The 18813-nt window shown below is 43.8% G+C and overlaps 1 protein-coding gene across 6 annotated transcripts in view; it reads right to left on the bottom strand.

Annotated features, from left to right (window-relative positions):
- The window catches only part of LOC121530631 (autism susceptibility gene 2 protein-like), a 375807-nt gene that overhangs the window by 149068 nt on the left and 207926 nt on the right, over positions 1–18813 (bottom strand). For 4 of the 6 annotated variants that reach the window (XM_045226824.1, XM_045226825.1, XM_045226829.1 and 1 more), the window contains exon 5: positions 14293–14337. The exons of the other annotated variants lie outside the window; for them this stretch is intronic. In XM_045226824.1, coding sequence (XP_045082759.1) covers positions 14293–14337 — 45 coding nt within the window. The remainder of the gene's footprint in view (positions 1–14292; positions 14338–18813) is intronic. 6 annotated transcript variants of the gene reach the window in all.

Raw genomic sequence — 18813 nt, 5'->3', positions numbered from 1 at the left:
GCCAATGCCATTTATCAAACTTCAGGGGTTGCTATGGTCAGATGACATGAAAATAAAGCTCTTTGACCACGCACACATAAGGTGAGTTTGGCCTTAGAAAGAACAATGCATATGCAGAAAATACTTCATTCCTACCAGGACATTTTAGCCCAAAACCTGGCTGCATTTGCCAGGAGGCTGAAACTTGTCCGTAAATGGATCTTCCATCAAGACAATAATCCCAAGCACACATCAAAATCCACAAACAAATGGTTAATTGACCACAAAATCAACATTTTGCAATTGCCATCTCAGTCTCCGGACTTGAACCCCATTGAAATCCTGTGGTTTGAATTGAAGAGGGCAATGTTTTGTATAACTTCTTAAGAAAATGTATTTCTCTGAGCAATTGTATACATTTTTTATTTTATTTTTTTATTTTTTATTTAGCTCAGTATTTCAATTATTTCTAAAGTATTTTTTCCTCATCTTTATCAAGGGTGACAATAATCCCGGACCCCTCCGTAGGTCTATAAATCTAATGCCGAGATGCAACTATAAATATTCTGTAATCCCTAATATCTGTGATGGTGTCTTTTTCACTTCACGGTGGTCCTCTTTCAGTTACAGTACATCTACTTAATCTGAACACATACTGTATTACACAGTCTTATGGTACAAACACAATTAACAACAAGAAGCTCTTTGTATTTTAAAGGTGAACAAGTTCCAGAGGGCAACAACATCCCACACCTCTTTAACTGGGCGAGAGTTTAGCTCAGAGGTTTCACTTCACATGAAATAATCCTTGCCAGTTCCTTTTGGGTGTCCTCTCTGTCCTCTCTAAGTTGATTTCACACGGGCCCCTCCAACCTTCCGACCAACCAAATTTCTCTCTGTTCTGATGAAGAGGCTGCCAAAGGATTGATTGAGCAAAGCGCCTGGTTACCATGTGAACCCGGCCTGTTGCTGGGGAGACCGTCACAAAGTGCTTCCTGGGTAATTTTCGAGGTCACTGGTTTGGTTTGTGCTTAGCTGTGTGGGGCAGATGGGCCCACCCTAATTCAAGGCCCAGCGGGGGCTCTTTCATTAGGCACCGTGAATACTCTCATTCATCCCCACAACCTTAATTGGTCACGCTGCGTCAATGCACAGCGCCCAGGACAAACCTTTCTCTCTCTACCTCTTTCTCTCTCTGTGTCTCTCTCTTTTCTCTCTAACTCTTTCTCACTCCGTGTCTCTCTCTTTTCTCTCTCTACCTCTTTCTCTCTCTGTGTCTCTCTCTTTTCCCTCTCCTCCCAACTTCGTCATGGTGTTTTTTTGTTCTGGCTCAAGATATCTTCAAAGCCCAAAAGTTGACTCACAAACACACCAGTCAACACATACAGATTTGTGTTGGACTGCAGAACCAGACAGAGGGGAAGTAAGATCCTAACATTCCTTTCTTTGTTTTGTTTCTAAACATTTGAAAAATGTAATTCATGCCAGCTCACCATATTGTGATCCCAAAAACTCACATTCTCCACAGCAGGGGGATATCAACCCTACATAGGCAATACCCCTGACTTTACATCAGTAACATCACAGTACTATGCCACACTACTGCTCACAGTTCGGTCTGACTCACAGAATTAAATAGAACATACTGTAGCATTATATTGTATCTCTATGGCCTAGCTGTAGCATAATTCAGGCTGCTGTGTATTCTCCATAGAGACCCTAGCTGAAGAGCTGAAGAGCTTAGTTGAGCTCTGCTCAGGGCCATTGCAGCACTAATGCCCTCTGTCTGTCTACTGTAATGTAATGGCTGCAGCCACTGGGTCGGTTGGCCCTGACTTCTCCCCTTCGCCTCATCCCAGGCTCTAACTGAATCTCAGATCTGGCCTAGTGAGAAGTGACTAATTACATGTAGTTGTTAGTGCCCCTGGAATGAGACCCACTTCAAGCAGTAACAGGCTGTGTCTTTTCTCCCTTTCTCCCTCAGCCTAGTGGGCTAGAGGCCGGGCAGCATACGGACGAGACCTGGCATCTTCAACGCTAACCTTAACCTTGAAGAGGCCTGCCTACCAGAGAGGACAGGCAGCCATCTTGGATTGGAGAGTGAGAAGAGGAGGAGGAGGAGGTGGAGGGGGTAGAATGCCACTTCTTTATAAACCAAAGAGGACAACGGCCAAAAGTGAAGGAGGGTGACAACAGAGGCCATTAAAGCACAGACAGGGGGTGTGGGGAGACGGGGATGGGGGCATACCCATAACAAAAACATGGCAGGAGTCCTCAGTGATGTTTAATGCACCATTATAGCACACATACTGTAGGCTGCTGCTAGAAACAAGATGGCGGCAGGGTGGAAGACAGGTTTGATTAAGACTGGAGGCTTGTTTCCAGTGACGCACTGGAAGGCTACATGGCTGATGTGATGCCTGCTTTCCCCAGGCAAGGCAGACATAGCGAGAGAGAGATAGAGAGAGAGGAAGACAGAGAGATAGAGAGAGAGGAAGACAGAGAGATAGAGAGAGAGGAAGACAGAGAGATAGAGAGAGAGGAAGACAGAGAGATAGAGAGAGAGGAAGACAGAGAGATAGAGAGAGAGGAAGACAGAGAAATAGAGAGAGAGGAAGACAGAGAGATAGAGAGAGAGAGAGGAAGACAGAGAGATAGAGAGAGAGGAAGACAGAGAGATAGAGAGAGAGAGAGGAAGACAGAGAGATAGAGAGAGAGGAAGACAGAGAGATAGAGAGAGAGAGGAAGACAGAGAGATAGAGAGAGAGGAAGACAGAGATAGAGAGAGGAAGACAGAGAGATAGAGAGAGAGGAAGACAGAGAGATAGAGAGAGAGGAAGACAGAGAGATAGAGAGAGAGAGAGGAAGACAGAGAGATAGAGAGAGAGAGAGGAAGACAGAGAGATAGAGAGAGAGAATTTGCCTCTTTATAAGAGCTGACAAGTCTTTTCTCTCCTCCTTCTCCTCTTTTCTGTCATTATTTGGTAAAGTGCTGCTGTGCTATCTATGTTATTTCCGAACTTGTACAACAATTATTTCTAAATTAAATTTCCACCCAAAAAAAGTACATCCCCTAAGCGTATTGTCTAACGGAAAACAAACAAAATAGTATTTAAATGAAATTAACTCTTGCGTCTGAGGCATATTTTAAACCCCAGCAATCCATTACCATGTAGAAAAAAAAAAAAACCCAGCCACGGTTATGATTTAAGTGCCTGTTCTAGAGAACAAACACCTACCCTCCATCCCTCCATCCCCCTCCTTATCCCTCCATCCCTAACACATGATATTAGTGCTGTGAGTTGGTCTCTCCATGAGAGATTAACCAGGTTAAAACTCCCAGGCAGCTCTGCGGTGGGGCTGCTCTCCCCCCTCTGGGGTCTGCACTATCATTTGCAGGAAAATTACTTCAGTAATGAAGAATCCAGGCCCATATATTCTCCTGGCCTCACTTTCCTCTCCTTTCCTCCCCGCCTCGTCTTCCAACTACACTGAACAGCTAGTAAAAATTCCCTTTAAAACATTCTTCGAGTAGTTTTACCTCCCAGCAACCACAATCATGGAACTTTCATTTCAATTGATTTATGTGCTGGGCAGTGGAAGAAAAAACAGGCGGTGAAAAAACAGGCTGCTAAAGGGAGAGAGGGCATAGGCCTTTAACAAATAGGCAGGCAGGCAGGCAGGCAGGCAGGCAGGCAGGCAGGCAGGCAGGCAGGCATACAAGCCACGTGTTACAGTGGGAGGAGAGGAGATGGGGAGGGAGTCAGGGGGAGTGGGGGTGTAACGTAGATGGAGCAAAGGTGTGGGGGGGGGGGGTGGGGGGACATAGCTATTCCACTTGATTAATAACACTAATCAAATTATACAGTGTTCCACTGTGCTCTGAAATCTAGGGCCATAATGTGTTCTAATGGCGAGTGTCATGGAGCTAAACTTCAGGGGGAAAACACTGCGCCGCTGCATATGACTGCTGCACATCTTAATGAAGGCAGTAAAACATCAATTTCCAGGAGCCATGCACGCAATGAAAGGGAAGATTGTACTGTAGCCCTGCACCCTGGCTCCCCATACTGTAGCACAAATGAAAGAGAGTAACAAAAGACTGAGCAAGACAGAGAGAAAGAGAGAGAGAGAGAGAGAGAGAGAGAGAGAGAGAGAGAGAGAGAGAGAGAGAGAGAGAGAGAGAGAGAGAGAGAGAGAGAGAGAGAGAGAGAGAGAGAGAGAGAGAGAGAGAGAGAAAAGGAGAGAGAGAGAGAGAGAGAGAGAGCGAGAGAGAGAGAGAGAGAGAGAGAGAGAGAGAGAGAGAGAGAGAGAGAGAGAGATATCTGCAGGGATTTAAAGGAGCGAATCGCATCAGAAATAAGTTGATGTGGAAAACGGGGGAGGATGATAGGGGAAACATGGGTTGCTAGAGGGATTGGTGATCCTTCTCAATGTTTTATTTTGGGGGAGAAATCCACCTTTGACACGTACAATCTCTTGCCTGCTTACGGATGAACCGGGATGCTTTGCTATGTCTGTTATCCTTAGAGGAGCTGACAACAGCCACATTTCATTACTATTTTAAGACTGATGTGCCAAGCCACAGCTTCCATCTATCTATCCACCCCTTCACCCCTCCATAAGGTGGGCTGGATGCTGGATACTGCAGGTGGGAGGTGGGGGAGAAATTATTACTTTTCCTCCTTAAACACAAAGCCATGACTGCGGAGCAGAGGCCCTTTGTGTTGATATAGTGTCACTGGTGCTGCTGTATCAGTTGACAATAAAAATGTTTCAGTGAAATATACCAAAGGAATAAGGCTAAGGCCTTGGCTGTATTCTACCCTCTGAATCTACCTGTCAGCTGGGTACAACACAGCAACTCTGCTATGCATGGTTTCATTTATCCCCTCTCTAGACACATGAAGTCAGAACAAAAGAAAACATTTCGGTTCGGATTAAATCAACTAAATTACACATGATGCAAGCAATCAAATCAGCTGTTATGCCTCAATAAAAGCAAACATTATTTTAGTCTTTAGGCAGATTTCATCTAACAAACCTGAGAAAACTCAGATTGTTATTAAAATCAAGTTACGTGCTAACAGTGAAATGCTTACTTACAGGTTCTTTTTCAACAATGCAGAGTTAAAGATAAAAAAATACAATACAAAAATACAAAAAAATTGAAATAGTAACACAAGGAATAAATACACAGAATAATGAATAACAATAACAAGTAAAAAATAACATGGCTATAAACAGGGAGAACCAGTACCGAGTTGATGTGCAGGGGTACGAGGTAATTGAGGTAGATATGTACATATAGGTAGGAGTAAAGTGAATAGGCAACAGGATAGATAATAGACAGTAGCAGTGTGAAAAGTGTGGTGAGTGTGAAAATGTGTGTGTGTGTGTGAGGCGTCAGTAAGCATGTGTGCACATGTTATGTGTGTGTGTGGGAGTATGTAGTATGTAGTGTGTGTGTGTGTGTGTGTGTGTTGGGGTGGAAGTATATGTGAGTTTATTTGGATCCCCATTAGCTTTTGCAGAAGCAGCAGCTACTTTTCCTGGGGTCCACAAAAAACACAACACATGACAAGTAACGAAACACTGATATACTGATAGACAAGGACAGTCGCACACATTTAAAATACAACGGTATACAAACAATACAACTACAAAATAATACAAATAATGTTAGTGTATCTGTGTGTGTTTGTGTGTGACCCATCACAGTCCCCGCCGTTCCATGAGATGTTGTTTAATCCGTTTTTAAAGGTAATTGTTTTGTTTGAATAATTGGAGATGTTCCATGCGATCATGGCTCTGTATAATACTGTGCATGCCGTGAATTTGTTTTGGACTTGGGGACTGAGAAGAGACCCCTGGTAGCATGTCTTGTGTGGTATGTACGGGTGTCTGAGCTGAATGTTATTTGATTATGCAGACAATTTTGGTCACTAATATTTCTCATAAAAACTAGAAGAGAAACAGTTAATCTCTCATCAACTCTCAACAAGGAAAGACTGGCATGCATGTTGTTGATGTTAGTTCTGTATGTGCAGTTAAGCACAAGGTGTGCTGCTCTGTTTTGAGCCAGCTGCAGCTTTGCTAGGTCTTTCTTTGCTGCACTTGACCATATTACCGGATAGTAATGAAGATGGGACAAGACCAGAGCCTGAACAACTAGTACAGTTGATTTTTGTGTCAAAAACACAGAACATCTATTTATAACAGACATACCCCTCCCCATATTCACAACAACTTTGTCAATATGACTTGCCCTTGATAATTGACCATCCAATGTTATACCTAGGATTTTAGCTTCCTCAACTTGCTTAATGATCACACCCTTGACTTACAATTCAAGTTGAGGTTAAAGTCTTAGAGAATATTTTGAACCAAATACAATGCTTTTAGTCTAGACCAGTCTATTATTAATCACACATTCTGATACTGACTGTAACTCCTTATTTAGAATTTCAGTAAGCTCACTGGCTATGGGTGATGATATGTAGAGTGTGGAATCATCAACATAGTAATTCTAGCTTTGTGTAAGACCCGTGGCAAATCATTTTTAAAAATAGAGAAGAGTAACAGCCCAAGAAAACTGCCCTGAGGGACACCGCTCTGTACATGTGTTAAAGAAGCTTCCATTGAAGAACACTCTCTGGGTTCTATTGGATAAATAACCCCCCAACCATGTGATGGCAGGTGATGTAAAGCCATAGCAAGTGAGTTGCTTCAATAACAATTTTTGATCAATAACATCAAATCTAACAATACAGCTCCAATAATAATTGCAGTCTTACCGCAAAAGTGGAAGAGGAAAGTGGAAGGGGGAGAAAGTAAGGAACTTGTCTGTCGGCCTTGCATAAAGGAACATAATTGGTTAAGGAAAACTGTGATAAATAAAAAAGTATATCAGTTTCACTTAAGGACCAAAGGATTGACAGCCGTCCCATATAGATTGCAAAATAGTTGGGAAGAGATTTTTGACGTACTGATCCCATGGCATAGTGTTTATGAACTGACACGCAAAACGACACCGTATTCAAAAATTAGAATCTTTCAATTGAAATTATTATATAAAATTCTTGCTACCAATATAATGTTATTTATATGGGGGATACAATCTTCCCAGCTCTGCAGATTTTGCTGTGAAGAGACAGAATCATTAGATCATTTGTTTTGGTTCTGTCCATTTGTAGCTTGTTTTTGGACACAGGTCCAGGAATGGCTAAAGGATTGCAATATTTACCTGGAGCTAACCTTGCAGATAGCATTACTGGGTGATCTGAAAAGTCATAGTCAATCGATCAATAATATAATAATACTTTTAGCAAAAATGTTTATTTATTATTCACAATCTGTAGAAGCAATGAGAATAGAAAGGTTCAGAACTTTTGTAAAACATCACAGTACGGTTGAAATATATATGGCAAATAGAAATCCTATATGGATGGTGTTAAGAGATAGATGGGAGGTATTGAATGGAGTTGAAGGATGGGACTAATAACAAATAACAACAAATAATAACAAGGTAACTAATAATGTAAGCATACTGTGTCCATAATAAGTATATTGGTTGTATGTTGGGAGCTTTTGGGAAAGAGCACAGTTAGAAAGATATTGCATATAGAAGCAAACCGGATGGACATCATGAAAATGGTTAAGAGCGTCTGCTAAATGACTAAAATGTAAAATGTAAAATGATCGGAGAGGTTGAGAGTAGAAGTTCAGGAGCAAAAACAAATAAAATATAATTATTGTAAAATTGACTGTGTCCATAAGGTGTAGATAGTAAGTATAGGCTGGAAGTAGAGGCCTGGGCATTGTTGTTCACTAATTTATCCCAAGTAGGGAAAGGATGGTGGGGTTGAAAAGTAAAAAAAAGGGGAGTATATATAAAAAAAACAAAAAAACAATACAGCTCCAACTACCATCGTATGATACATTTATTTTAACCAATCATCAGTCATCTGAGTCAGTGCAATACAAGTTGAGTGCCCTTCTCTACAGTGAGGGAAAAAAGTATTTGATCCCCTGCTGATTTTGTACGTTTGCCCACTGACAAATAAATGATCAGTCTATAATTTTAATGGTAGGTTTATTTGAACAGTGAGAGACAGAATAACAACAAAAAAATCCAGAAAAACGCATGTCAAAAATGTTATAAATTGATTTGCATTTTAATGAGGGAAATAAGTATTTTACCCCCTCTCAATCAGAAAGATTTCTGGCTCCCAGGTGTCTTTTATACAGGTAACGAGCTGAGATTAGGAGCACACTCAATCAATCAGATTCCAAACTCTCCACCATGGCCAAGACCAAAGAGCTCTCCAAGGATGTCAGGGACAAGATTGTAGACCTACACAAGGCTGGAATGGGCTACAAGACCATCGCCAAGCAGCTTGGTGAGAAGGTGACAACAGTTGGTACGATTATTCGCAAATGGAAGAAACACAAAATAACTGTCAATCTCCCTCGGCCTGGGGCTCCATGCAAGATCTCACCTCGTGGAGTTGCAATGATCATGAGAACGGTGAGGAATCAGCCCAGAACTACACAGGAGGATCTTGTCAATGATCTCAAGGCAGCTGGGGCCATAGTCACCAAGAAAACAATTTGTAACACACTACGCTGTGAAGGACTGAAATCCTGCAGCGCCCGCAAGGTCCCCCTGCTCAAGAAAGCACATATACATGCCCGTCTGAAGTTTGCCAATGAACATCTGAATGATTCAGAGGAGAACTGGGTGAAAGTGTTGTGGTCAGATGAGATCAAAATGGAGCTCTTTGGCATCAACTCAACTCGCCGTGTTTGGAGGAGGAGGAATGCTGCCTATGACCCCAAGAACACCATCCCCACCGTCAAACATGGAGGTGGAAACATTATGCTTTGGGAGTGTTTTTCTGCTAAGGGGACAGGACAACTTCACTGCATCAAAGGGACAATGGACGGGGCCATGTACTGTCAAATCTTGGGTGAGAACCTCCTTCCCTCAGCCAGGGCATTGAAAATGGGTCGTGGATGGGTATTCCAGCATGACAATGACCCAAAACACACGGCCAAGGCAACAAAGCTCAAGAAGAAGCACATTAAGTTCCTGGAGTGGCCTAGCCAGTCTCCAGACCTTAATCCCGTACGAAATCTGTGGAGGGAGCTGAAGGTTCGAGTTGCCAAACGTCAGCCTCAAAACCTTAATGACTTGGAGAAGATCTGCAAAGAGGAGTGGGACAAAATCCCTCCTGAGATGCGTGCAAACCTGGTGGCCAACTACAAGAAACGTCTGACCTCTGTGATTGCCAACAAGGGTTTTGCCACCAAGTACTAAGTAATGTTTTGCAGAGGGGTCAAATACTTATTTCCCTCATTAAATGCAAATCAATTCATAAAATTTTTGACATGCGTTTTTCTGGATTTTTTTGTTGTTATTCTATCTCTCACTGTTCAATTAAACCTACCATTACAATTATAGACTGATCATTTCTTTGTAAGTGGGCAAACTTACAAAATCAGCAGGGGATCAAATACTTTTTTCCCTCACTGTATATGCATGCTGAAAGTCAGGGTTAACTTGTTCTCTGAAAAATAGCATTGTCTTTGTCAAACACAATTCTCTCCATCAATTTACTAAGGACAGGCAACAAACTGATTGGGCGGCTGTTAGAGCCAGCAAAGGGTGCTTTACTATTTTTAGGCAGTGGAATTACTTTAGCTTCCTTCCACGCCTGTGGACACACACACTCCTTTAGTCTTTGGTTAAAGATATAGCAATACAGTATGGCAATACAGTCTGCTACCATTCTAAATAGTTTCCCATCAAGGTTGTCTATACCTGGTGGCTAATCATTATTGATGGATAACAATAGTTTTTCAATCTCTCCCACACTAACTTGACCAAATTCAAAACAGCAATCCTTCTCTTTCATTATTAGATATTTTATACAAAAATATGATGGTTCACGGTTCACTGTTGAGTTTTTCTACTTTAATAGTGAAATAGTCATTGAAATGATCGGCAATTTTGAAAGGTATTATTATAAATGACCCATTAACTTCAATGAACTATGGAGATTAACTGGGTTTTCTGTCCAATATATAATTTAAAGGAAAACTCCACCCAAAAACGATCTTTTGGTATTTGTTTCATTAGTCCATTGTTGATATAGTCCCAAAATATTGTGCATGTAAGCAATCAAGTTTTCAAGATAAATAACTTTCAAAATACAGACATACAGCCGGTATGATTCATTTTGCATCGTATGATGCTGCTTTTTGCATCATATGATACAAAATGCATCATACCGGCTGTATTTCTGTATTTTGAATGTTATATATCTTCAAAACTTTCCCAGTCATTGTTAATAATGATTCCCAGAGAGTTCTGATGTCATCTCGAGATGACCTACAGTTTGTTGTCATCTTGCTGCAAGTCTCTTTTAGGACATCCACCTCTCCCTGGGAGAACTGCAAACTGTTCTTAAGGTCCTGGACCTCTCTGGTCAGATCTTCCATTCTTTTGTTAGTTTAGTCCATCAGTATTTGGACAAAGCTCTTGAAGCTATTTTCCTGTTGTTGTAACAACTGCATGTAGAACCCGTTTTGTTCATTTAAAACCCTTCACCTGTGATAGAGAAACACTGTCCTGTCCATGACTTCCACCTTTGGCTTTGGATGCCATGTTCGCAACATAGGCTAACGCTGGTACTCCACACAGTTTCAGACTGGGCAGGTCACAGAGCAGATTTAAACAGCAACAAACCGCAGGGATTTAGACAGCCACAAGGGAAACCTTGCTAGCTTGATAGCTAGTTAGCAGCTAGGCTAGCTGCTACGCCAAGCAGCTCTTCAAACTTTTGGTTGGCAGGATCTCTGAACAGATATAGCCATCCCAGCAACTGAGGATGCATCGGGGGATCCAAATTCAAAAGGTAGCTAGTAACCAAACGTTTTCAATAGAACACTATTTAAGAGACTTTCAAAACAACAAACTGAGCTCTCCCTCGTTCCGCGTTTAACACGTGATGTACCGGATGTACCGTTCAACACGAGACGCACTTGACATTCGCAGCGTTTACCATGAATGCAGTCATTGAGAGTGACATTGAGGGTGAGTGTGTGGGTAGAGTCAGTGCAAGAGTGTTAGTGCAAAATAGGGTCAATGCAGGTAGTCCGGGTGGCCATTTGATGAGCTATTTTGCAGTCTTGTTTAGCAGTCTTATGGCTTGTGGGTAGAAGCTGTTCAGGGTCCTATTGGTTCTGGACTTGGTGCACTGGTACCGCTTGCTGTGCGGTAGCAGAGAGAACAGTCTATGGCTTGGGTGCCTGGAGTCTTTGACAATTTTTTGGGCCTTCCTTTGACACCACCTGGTATATAGGTCCTGGATGGCAGGGAGCTCAGCCCCAGTGATGTACTGGGCCGTACTCACCACCCCCTGTAGCGCCTTGCAGTAGGGTACCTTGCAGTTGCCATACCAAGATGCTCTCAATGGTGCAGCTGTATAACTTTTTGAGGATCTGAGGGCCCATGCCAAATCTTTTCAGCCTCCTGAGGCGGAAGAGGCGCTATCGTACCCTCTTCACAACTGTGTGGATGTGTGTGGACCAATTCTAATTCCTTAGTGATGTGGACACTAAGGAACTTGAAGTACTCGACCCACTCCACTACCATTGTAATAATTATCATAATTACGTCTTGTGTGTTTTTTAAAACTTGTGAGCAGGCAGCCTACATCAGGATGAAATACCATTTTAATTTGACGGAGCTTCCTGTTTTGACTGGCTCCGTTTCTATTTCCACAAAAACAGTTTGGCTATCGCCGTGCAGAAAACTCAATCAGGCCGAATTACATGTCTATCAGATCAAAATGTAATTGATTTGAAAGGCGACATGATATATAACTACATGACAGTGAAGGCACAGAGCGGAGGCTCCTAAGGGACCAGCCTATGGGGAACTCATTAACGCTAGCTAGGTTCTGAATTATTGAGTACTAAAGCTAAAGCAGTGACATTGAGGAAGAGGAATCCACCGTAACAACTTCTTAAGTGTTTGTCTCAACTTACAGCGGGGCAATCCAAGACGTCTGTGGGCCCGCCCACACATCAATATTATAGTGAGTGAAGTTGTAATGGTCTATAATTGAAAGGGTTCAGATGAAGGTAGGGTCAGGTCAGTGCATACATACATGTCATCCTATCTCTCTCTCTCTGTAACTCTTCATACACGTCATCCTCTCTCTCTCTCTCTCTCTCTCTCTCAGTAACTCTTCATACACGTCACCCTCTCTCTCTCTCTCTCTCTCTGTAACTCTTCATACACGTCATCCTCTCTCTCTCTCTCTCTCTCTCTCTGTAACTCTTCATACACATCATCCCCCCCCCCCCCCTCTCTCTCTCTCTCTCTCTCTCTCTCTCTCTCTCTCTCTCTCTGTAACTCTTCATACACGTCATCCTCTCTCTCTTTCTCTCTCTCTGTAACTCTTCATACACGTCATCCTCTCTCTCTCTCTGTAACTCTTCATACACGTCATCCTCTCTCTCTCTGTAACTCTTCATACACGTCATCCTCTCTCTCTCTGTAACTCTTCATACACGTCATCCTCTCTCTCTCTCTGTAACTCTTCATACACGTCATCCTCTCTCTCTCTCTCTCTCTGTAACTCTTCATACACATCATTTTATCTCTCTCTCGTCTCTGAAACACATGCTACTCCTGTGCAGTGGTGTCACATCCTGTCACTATGTTGTTCTAGTAGGCACAGCACCACTGAGACTGGGGTGGAAAGGTTAGCGGTTAACTAGCATCAGCTCACAGTAGCAGCACAACATGCTGTGCCCGCAGTATGAGAGCTGTATCCCTGTATCTGTATGTGCTAGTACTAAAGTAGACACAAAGAGATAAAGTGAGACAGTAGCAGGCGTGCTGTGCTCTGGGGGACCCAGCGTGCTCTCTCTCTCTGCTCTGGGGGGACCCAGCATGTCTCCCTGACCCTGACCATGGGGCCCACAGGGCCTCCCTGAACCCTCCTTGGGCTGGCAGCAGGGGCCCTGTGGAAAAGATAAAGATATAAGCCACCACAGCGGCGTGCGGTGTGGCTTGATGCGGCTTGGTGCGGTGGGGCCTCCACATCCCTGAGGTGCCGAGTGGCTGTCTACCACCCCTGGAAGACTGGGAGAGAAGGCCCCCTCCACAGCCCCCTCTCTCTCTTTCTTTCCCTTTCTTTCTTTCTTTCTTTCTCTCTTTCTCTTTTTATGTCTCTTTCTCTCTCTCTCTTTGCCCTCCTGCTAGCTTTTCCAGAAAATGAGAACTCAATTAATTCCAGGGAAATGAGGGCTACGGAGGAGGAGGCCCTGGAGACCAGAGAGAGAGAGAGAGGGAGAGAGAGAGAGAGAGAGAGAGAGAGAGAGAGAGAGAGAGAGAGAGAGAGAGAGAGAGAGAGAGAGAGAGAGAGAGAGAGAGAGAGAGAGAGAGAGCAGAGTGGAGCTCCCTGTCGATTCTATGGCCTGGTTAAGGAAATCACAGGCAGAGCTGTGACTGGGTGCACAGGGGAGCAGGGGAGTGAGGTGTGCATTAAGTCTTTAGCCAAGTTAATCCTGTCTACAGTTCAAACATGGCTGATGAACGCTCCTCATTACAGAGCCAAGTGGCGCGAAGGGGGACATGATCACAAACCAGTCACAATGGGAGACAGAGAGAGAGAGAGAGAGAGAGAGAGAGAGAGAGAGAGAGAGAGAGAGAGAGAGAGAGAGAGAGAGAGAGAGAGGCAGAGCACTAGCTAAATGAGCTCAAAGCCCTGAGATGTAATTAAAACAAAGCTGACACTCAATACCTCCCATAATTGGACATACATTGCTCAATACTTGGAAATACATTGCTCAATACTTGGACAATGAATATCTCTCATTACCTTTCAGTGACTTAATGCATTCCAACTGTCAAGCATAATCCTACTGCCTAGAGGCACAAAGGCTGATATAATCTAAACAAACAAACTATATTTTGTCCAACTGCTTTGATATATGATATGTTGTGGCTTGAGTATGTGAGAGGTAATCTTCCTATGAGTGATATGGCTATGTATGTATATTCTTAAACTATCTAATACATGCAATCAATCAACCTGTGTGCATATATATTACATATATTATAGAATCATACAAAGCTATACGATGACTCAAATACTGGCCATAACATCTTTGCCTCTGTCTGCAGTCTGCACATAAGTGCAAACAAGAGTGTGTGTGTGTGTGTGTGTGTGTGTGTGTGTGTGTGTGTGTGTGCACATGCATGCATGTGACCCTTAGCTTATGTGACCTCACCTCATGTCTCCCAAACGAGGGCTCGCCTCTTTTTAAAGAAGTGAACTGCAAAGAAGAGACAACAGTCATTAATCGGTGTGGGTCTGTCTACTGACAGCGTGCTTGCCTGGCCTGGCTTGGCATGCTGCTATATTAAGATCTGGTGCACAGCCATCCCGCGTGGCGTACGTACGTCAGCTCTTTTTCTCCTGGCCTTGCAGAGCTAGCAGAGGAGAGAGCAGCTGTTGCCAGAGGGTGTTGCCAGGTTTGAGGTCACAAAAACACTGAGAGACACTGAGAAGCAGGAATGTGACGGTATGTTCAATCTTAATGTCCTCCTCCACTTACACTATATGATGGTGGTCCTGTGTGACTAAGATAGTAAGTGCATGGCACTAGTAATGCCAGGATCATGGGTTAAATTCCTGCGGGGGTCATATATACTCAAATGTATGCACTCAGTGTTCTAAGCCACTTTGGATAAAAGGTGTGTTAGGCTATGCTAGGTTTGCAAACTACGAACAAGGCTAGACAGCGCAAATAACTCAAACTGAACATAAACCGTTTTCTCAGACATTGGGCATATTTTTCCATGTGTGCTTTGTTGTCTGTTATGTTTAATATCGAGCCCAAAGGAAAGAAAGCCCTCGTAAAGATCACACATCGTCTACTGAGGCTTTATAAACGTAAACCACTTCAGTTCATCAGAGAGTCAATATTTCGGCACTCAAAGGTATTTCCTGGCATACATTAAGGCTTCATAGCTTTATATTACTCTACCTCAAGCTCCCATTTACCTCTACCCGCCTAACCCAATCCCCCTATCCCACATTCTACCCCTTAGGAAAACCTAGTAAAACTGTCCAGCCAGACAGTTCCACATTTTCATATGATAAATAACATGTATGTTAAGAGCCAGGGGGGATTGCAGCCAATGTGTTTCCAAGAAAATCAGTCTGCCACCAGTACTTAAAGTGATTGAATAGCCTGTAAACAGAAGCTGCAGGCTTTCTTGTTCCTGTCTGGGAGATACTAATAAGGTTGTGCTTGGAGCAAACTAGCTAAGGAAGGAGGGGGAAAAAGAAAGAAGTGAAGTTCATGAACTAAGCAGTAAGTGCAGGAGCTTTTAAAAAGACCTCTCTGTCTCTGCACTCTGCCTTATCCCTGAACCGAAACTGCAGACCGAGGAAACACAAGACTAAAGAGCGATAAGCGTCAAGCCAGTCATAAGGCACCCCGGTTCAATGGATGATTGTGTTCCTCACATTACCCAAATTAAAATTAAATCTGTCTTTAAAGGTCTCATAAAAAGCCATATGAGGATCGTTTCCCTGCCCCCCCCATCCCCTCTCTCCCTCTTTTCTCCCCTTTCCACTTCTGAAGAGAATCAATTCTCCTTTGTTCACATTTCTTGTAAAGACCTCTTTGCTCTCATGCCAACATCTTCTCCATTTCTGTAAAATCCATCACAGCCATTTTCTGGCAGATTAGCCGGGGAGCCACAGTATATCCAATTGAGAAAGTTTGGAGGTTGCAGATAGGGCTTGTTGATGTTGCAGGCGACATTAGACGCGAGATGAGCGTGAAAATGAATTAAGCACACAATTTAGTCGTTATGCTGAAAGAAGGCCTTTGTTGTGTCCTCAATGTGTCAGCTGACAGTGATACTGTATTTAGACTCTAATAACAACACCCAAAACAGCACACAACTCTAACATACCTAGATGCCATAAATGAAAGCCAGGTGGGCTTTTAATGAAAATAAGCATGTGGCTTTTTAACACGAGACAGACAGACAGTGGTTAAACAAGTTTGCCATTCAGTGGGAATTGTATCCGGTGACTCTAGGATGTCATACATGACAAAACCTGTCCTAAGTATCTGACAAAATCCTTGGTTTAGTGTTTCCTCTGTTTACAAAACACAGAAAGTCTAGCAGACCTGAAAGACGTGTTAAATACCCTAGTATAAAGACTGGCAAGCAAGCAGGCTCTTTAGCGTAGGCCTGCTGCCTAGCTGTTAGCTCTTTCGCATAGGCCTGCTGCCTAGCTGTTAGCTCTTTAGTGTAGGCCTGCTGCCTAGCTGTTAGCTCTTTCGCGTAGGCCTGCTGCCTAGCTGTTAGCTCTTTCGCATAGGCCTGCTGCCTAGCTGTTAGCTCTTTAGTGTAGGCCTGCTGCCTAGCTGTTAGCTCTTTCGCGTAGGCCTGCTGCCTAGCTGTTAGCTCTTTCGTGTAGGCCTGCTGCCTAGCTGTTAGCTCTTTAGCGTAGGCCTGCTGCCTAGCTGTTAGCTCTTTAGCGTAGGCCTGCTGCCTAGCTGTTAGCTCTTTAACGTAGGCTTGCTGCCTAGCTGTTAGCTCTTTAGCGTAGGCCTGCTGCCTAGCTGTTAGCGCTTTAGCGTAGGCCTGCTGCCTAGCTGTTAGCTCTTTAGCGTAGGCCTGCTGCCTAGCTGTTAGCTCTTTAGCGTAGGCCTGCTGCCTAGCTGTTAGCTCTTTCGCGTAGGCCTGCTGCCTAGCTGTTAGCTCTTTAGCGTAGGCCTGCTGCCTAGCTGTTAGCTCTTTAGCGTAGGCCTGCTGCCTAGCTGTTAGCTCTTTAGCGTAGGCCTGCTGCCTAGTTGTTAGCTCTTTCGTGTAGGCCTGCTGCCTAGCTGTTAGCTCTTTAGCGCAGGCCTGCTGCCTAGCTGTTAGCTCTTTAGCGTAGGCCTGCTGCCTAGCTGTTAGCTCTTTAGCGTAGGCCTGCTGCCTAGCTGTTAGCTCTTTAGCGTAGGCCTGCTGCCTAGGTGTTAGCTCTTTCGTGTAGGCCTGCTGCCTAGCTGTTAGCTCTTTAGCGTAGGCTTGCTGCCTAGCTGTTAGCTCTTTCGTGTAGGCCTGCTGCCTAGCTGTTAGTTCTTTAGCGTAGGCCTGCTGCCTAGCTGTTAGCTCTTTAGCGTAGGCCTGCTGCCTAGCTGCTACAGCCTTTGTGTGGTTGAGGTTTTCTGCAGAAAACAGTGTTAACTGTAGCAGAATGCGGGGAAGTAAGAAGGTGCAGAGTAAAAGTTCAAACCCCTGAATGTAACAGCAGGCCGTTGCTAAGGTGAGAATTAGTGAGGGTCAGCCACAGACCGACCTATTAGTAGCATGGGCTGCCTCGCCTGAGCAGAGGCCTTCCCTGATGACAGTCATAGTTAGCCTTGCAGAGCAACCTACACCTCAGCTTATCGCAACCAAGCCAGAACCCTTCAATCATTCAACCATCCTGCCTCTGACCTGCTAGCTAGCGAAACTAAGATAAGAAACGACAGACAAGTTAGCCATTTGGTTTTGTTTGTCCTCTCTGGCCTCCTTTAGTTTATTGAAACCTAAACCACATTAGGGCCTTAATCCCTAGATGAGAAGTGGGGATGCCGCTGCAGTGGGAGACAGACAGATAAGGATGAGACACCTGGTGAATAGCACCTTTGTGATGGACCAGACCACAGAGGAAGCTAGGCCCAGACTTGGCCCTGTGTCACACTGCTAATTTGATGACCGTTACCCCCAATGACTGCACTCGGCTTCAGAGGCAGGCCGTATCCTCTTACTTCCCTCTGGTCACCTTAGAATAACAAGGTCTGCTGCATCAACAGAATAGATTCAATTGAGCAGAATTGTACACAGTTCATTGGCTTTGGCTCCAGCCTGTGGGAGACTCCAGGAATAAATGACAGCCCTGTTGGAGCCAGAGTATCAGTTGACTCTGACAAATTATTCAAAAGGTTTGTTGTGATTGGTCGGTGCTCGAGTACAGGGGTCAGGACAGGGGTGGAGCTACACAGCATTTACTTAAAGCTAAAATCCTTAATTGAAACAATAACAAAGCGGTCACCCCTCTGTTTTGGTAAAAACCTGAGGGATGGGCCTGGATAAATGTAACCTCTCTCAAATTCATAGATTGAGCTAAGGATGCAAGGACTAACCATCCATGTGTCACGCCCTGGCCGTGAGAGGCCTGTTGTCTTTAGTTGGTTTGGTCAGGGCGTGAGTTTCTATGTTATATATTCTATGTTTACGTTCTAGTTAGTCTATTTCTATGTTTCAGTTCTAGATTGTGTGTCTATGTTTGGCCGGGTGTGATTCCCAATCAGAGACAGCTGTCGCTCGTTCTCTCTGATTGGGGATCATACTTAAGTAGCCTGTTTGCCTACCTTAGTTGTGGGATCTTGTTTCCGGTTAGGCTGGTATGTGTATAGCCCTTTGGACTTCATGTTACGTTGTTTTCTTGTTTTGTTGAATGTTTATTTGAATTAATAAACATGTACGCTTTTCACGCTGCACCTTGGTCCGACCCGTCTCTCAATGTTCGTGACACCATGATATCAAAATTATAGTTTTAACCATGTTTTGAGGCTATACAGTGTTTGTTTACATTTACTTTGTTTACAAACATTGGAGTAAAGCTTTTAATTTGAGTTCTGATGGGGTATGACAGTTGAAAGACGGTGGAGAGACTGTGGAAATGAAAGATGGTGGAGAGACTGTGGAAATGAAAGAAGTTGGAGAGACTGTGGAAATGAAAGACGGTGGAGAGC

This window comes from Coregonus clupeaformis, chromosome 18, assembly GCF_020615455.1.
Source record: "Coregonus clupeaformis isolate EN_2021a chromosome 18, ASM2061545v1, whole genome shotgun sequence".
Lineage (NCBI taxonomy): Eukaryota > Metazoa > Chordata > Actinopteri > Salmoniformes > Salmonidae > Coregonus > Coregonus clupeaformis.
Note: the sequence above shows the minus strand (reverse complement) of the source record. Positions and strands in the feature narration are given on the sequence as shown.